Genomic DNA, 4,112 nt, shown 5'->3' with positions numbered 1-4,112 from the left:
CACCTGTAATCCCAGCACTTTGGGAGGCCGAGGCAGGTGGATCATTTGAGGCCAGGAGTTCAAGACCAGTCTGACCAACATAGTGAAACCCTGTCTCTACTAAAAATACAAAAATTAGCCGGGCATGGTGGTACCCACCTGTCATCCCAGCTACTCAGGAGGCTGAGGGACAAGAATCACTTGAATCTGGGAGGCAGAGGTTGCAGTGAGCCAAGTCTCAAAAGTAAATTAAAAAAAAAAAAAAAGGCCAGGCGTGGTGGCTCACACCTGTAATCCCAGCACTTTGGGAGGCCCAGGCAGGCGGATCACGAGGTCAGATGGAGACCATCCTGGCTAACATGGTGAAACCCCATCTCTACTAAAAACAAAAAAAAATTAGCCGGGCATGGTAGCGGGCACCTGTAGTCCCAGCTACTCGGGAGGCTGAGGCAGGAGAATGGCATGAACCCGGCAGGCAGAGCTTGCAGTGAGCCGAGATCGTGCCACTGCACTCTAGCCTAGGCGACAGAGGGAGACTCCATCTAAAAAAAAAAAAATTAGCTGGGCATGGTGGCGCTTGCCTGTAATCCCAGCTCTTCTGGAGGCTGAGGTGGGAGGATCATTTGAACCTGGGAGGTTGAGGCTTCAGTAAGCTGAGATCATGCTACTGCACTCCAGCCTGGGTGACAGAGGAAGATGCTGTATTATAAATTTATTATTATTATTATTTGAGACAGAGTCTCATTCTGTCACCCAGGCTGGCGTTCAGTGGTGTGATCTCCGCTCACTTCAAGTGATTCTCCTGCCTCAGCCTCCCAAGTAGCTGGGATTACAGGCACCACCACCACATCCGGCTAATTTTTGTATTTTTTAGTAGAGACAGAGTCTTGCCATGTTGGCCAGGCTGGTCTTGAACTCCTGACCTCAGGTGATCTGCCCGCCTTGGCCTCCCAAAATGCTGGGATTACACGCATGAGCCCCCACGCCTGGCCTATAAAATTTTTTTTAAATATGCTGTTCAGTTTTTAGATGTACATTTAAAACTGTAAACAGTCCACCCTGGCATCCAAGCCTCACCTCACCCATTACAAAGCATGGTTCGGGTTCCCTCCTCCTCCTCCGGTCGCCCTCTTAGCCTCTTTGAAGGTTTTTCTTCTCAGGCTTCCCAGACCCAGTGCCTACACTCTGAGGGCCCTGGGCTCCCTCCAGTTCCGTACTGGGTGTCTCCAGAACAAGCGGGGTTCCACGTCTTCCCTGAAAGCCTGCTCCTCCCTGGGGCCCCAGGTCCCCCCACTCCCTGCCTGGTCAGCCCCTGCCTCTCCTGAGTCTTCACACCTGCCCATTCTCCCTCCTATCCTCCCCACCTCTCCCCAGCCTCAGCCTCTCCCCCAGGATGGGGACAGTGTGTCTGAGGGCCAGAGGGGTTAGCTTTGAGTGTCTGTTGATTGAAAGACCAAGTGAATAGAAAATCAAGCCTAAACTGGCAGCCCTAAGCACTTCCTTTTCTTTGTCTGCAAACTGCTCAGGTGTCTCACCCCGCCAGGCTTTGGCACTGGCTCTTTCCTCATCCAACGGACACCCTTTCCCTCAACTCCTACCTTATCTGGAGAACTCTTATGTTACCTGCAAAACCTAATCCCATTGTACCCTTCCCTGTCAGAGTTATAAATTCAATCCTCAACTCAGGGGTACTGGGGGCATTTATGACAAGCTGTGTCATAAATTATAACAGCTTCTCTCAGGACACGTGGCCAGGAAGTGGGTGATCTTCCTTAATGACCCTCACTCCTCTCTCCTCTCTTCCCAGCTACTCTGACCCATGGATCCCCTGGGCCCAGCCAAGCCACAGTGGCTGTGGCGCCACTGTCTGGCCGGGCTGCTGTTTCAGCTGCTGGTGGCTGTGTGTTTCTTCTCCTACCTGCGTGTGTCCCGAGACGATGCCACTGGATCCCCTAGGCCAGGGCTGATGGCAGTGGAACCTGTCACCGGGGCTCCCAATGGGTCCCGCTGCCAGGACAGCATGGCGACCCCTGCCCACCCCACCCTCCTGATCCTGCTGTGGACGTGGCCTTTTAACACACCCGTGGCTCTGCCCCGCTGTTCAGAGATGGTGCCTGGCGCGGCCGACTGCAGCATCACTGCCGACTCCAATGTGTACCCACAGGCAGACGCGGTCATCGTGCACCACTGGGATATCATGTCCAACCCCAGTGCCAACCTCCCGCCCCCCACCAGGCCGCAGGGGCAGCGCTGGATCTGGTTCAGCATGGAGTCCCCCAGCAACTGCCGGCACCTGGAAGCCCTGGACGGATACTTCAATCTCACCATGTCCTACCGCAGCGACTCCGACATCTTCACGCCCTACGGCTGGCTGGAGCCGTGGTCCGGCCAGCCTGCCCACCCACCGCTCAACCTCTCGGCCAAGACCGAGCTGGCGGCCTGGGCGGTGTCCAACTGGAAGCCGGACTCGGCCAGGGTGCGCTACTACCAGAGCCTGCAGGCCCATCTCAAGGTGGACGTGTACGGACGCTCCCACAAGCCCCTGCCCCAGGGGACCATGATGGAGACGCTGTCCCGGTACAAGTTCTATCTGGCCTTCGAGAACTCCTTGCACCCCGACTACATCACCGAGAAGCTGTGGAGGAACGCCCTGGAGGCCTGGGCCGTGCCCGTGGTGCTGGGCCCCAGCAGAAGCAACTACGAGAGGTTCCTGCCGCCCGACGCCTTCATCCATGTGGACGACTTCCAGAGCCCCGAGGACCTGGCCCGGTACCTGCAGGAGCTGGACAAGGACCACGCCCGCTACCTGAGCTACTTTCGCTGGCGGGAGACGCTGCGGCCTCGCTCCTTCAGCTGGGCACTGGATTTCTGCAAGGCCTGCTGGAAGCTGCAGCAGGAATCCAGGTACCAGACGGTGCGCAGCATAGCGGCTTGGTTCACCTGAGAGGCCGGCATGAGGCCTGGGCTGCCGGGACCTCACTTTCCCAGGGCCTCACCTACCTAGGGTCTCACTAGTCGGGGGATTTACCTATCTGGGGCCTCGGCTGCCTGGGGTCTCACCTGCCTGGGGCCTCACCTGCTGGAGTCTTTGGTGGCCAGGCATGTGACTTACCTGGGATTTCACTTGCCGGGCTTCACTGCCAGGAGCCTCCCCTGCTGGGGACCTTGCCAGCTGGGGCTGGGGATGGTGCCTACTGGGGACCTTGCTTGCTGGAGGCTTCACCTACTGAGGATCTCGGCTGTCGGGGACTTTACCTGCTGGGACCTGCTCCCAGAGACCTTGCCACACTGAATGTCACCTGCTAGGAGCCTCACCCGCTGGGAGGCACAGGGCCCAAGGGAGCTGGATATGTTGCCCAAGGTGTGCAGGGCAGGTCAGGGAAGGGCAGGGTCCCCTAAGGAGGAGGGCGAAGGGTATGTGTGTGACCATCAGCAGTGGTGTGCACATGGCTGGGGGACACTCGGTGTGACCGCCAGCGGGTGGGTGTCACAAATGCATCACTGTGGGTGTGACCTCGGCGTGACTCTGATAGTGCCTGTAGATGTGTTGCGATGCCTCACCCTGGAGGGCACTGGGCCCTGAGAACTGGTGCCCTTGAGGCCCTGCCCCCGGGCGATGGTGCAGGCTGGTTTGCTTGTGGTTTTATTGCTGTTGTTAACCACCCATGAGGGGTGCAAACAGATAATGCTGTTAACATTTTCAGACGAGAATGCTTCAAGGAAAGCTCCTGTGTCCCCCCTCACTCTAGAACAGTGGTTCTCACGCAGGGCGATTCTGTCCCCAAGGGCACTTGGCAATGTCTGGAGACATTTTCAGTTGTCACAACCAGGGGAGGAGGATGAGGTCACCTAGTGGGTAGAGGCCAGGGTTACTCCAAACCCCCTACAATGCACGAGTCGGGGCCCCTACAACCAACAATGATGGTTCCAAATGTCCAGGGGCAGAAAACCCTGTTCTAGAACTTTCTATGACCCTGGAGGTCAAGCCTGTTGGGGGAGGCATTCAGATCCCTCGGGGGTCCTCTCCTCCAGCTGGCTCCCTGGGGTGGGCTCTAGCACCCACCCAGAAGTGAAAGTCTTTTTTCTGAAGGTCTCAGGTCAAGAACTCCAAAGTCAGGCAAGCCCTGCATATA

The 4,112-nt window shown here is 57.2% G+C and overlaps 1 protein-coding gene across 1 annotated transcript; it reads left to right on the top strand.

Annotated features, from left to right (window-relative positions):
- Nucleotides 1-1,792: 1,792 nt before the first annotated feature.
- Nucleotides 1,793-3,680, top strand: FUT5 (fucosyltransferase 5). Its single transcript, XM_008972655.5, has one exon. It carries the CDS (start codon nucleotides 1,799-1,801, stop codon nucleotides 2,921-2,923), a length of 1,125 nt encoding a protein of 374 aa, XP_008970903.5. The 5' UTR covers nucleotides 1,793-1,798; the 3' UTR covers nucleotides 2,924-3,680.
- Nucleotides 3,681-4,112: the final 432 nt, after the last annotated feature.

Source organism: Pan paniscus, chromosome 20 (genome assembly GCF_029289425.2).
Source record: "Pan paniscus chromosome 20, NHGRI_mPanPan1-v2.0_pri, whole genome shotgun sequence".
NCBI lineage: Eukaryota > Metazoa > Chordata > Mammalia > Primates > Hominidae > Pan > Pan paniscus.
The sequence above is the reverse complement of the archived record's forward strand: the minus strand, read 5'-3'. Positions and strand labels throughout refer to the sequence as shown.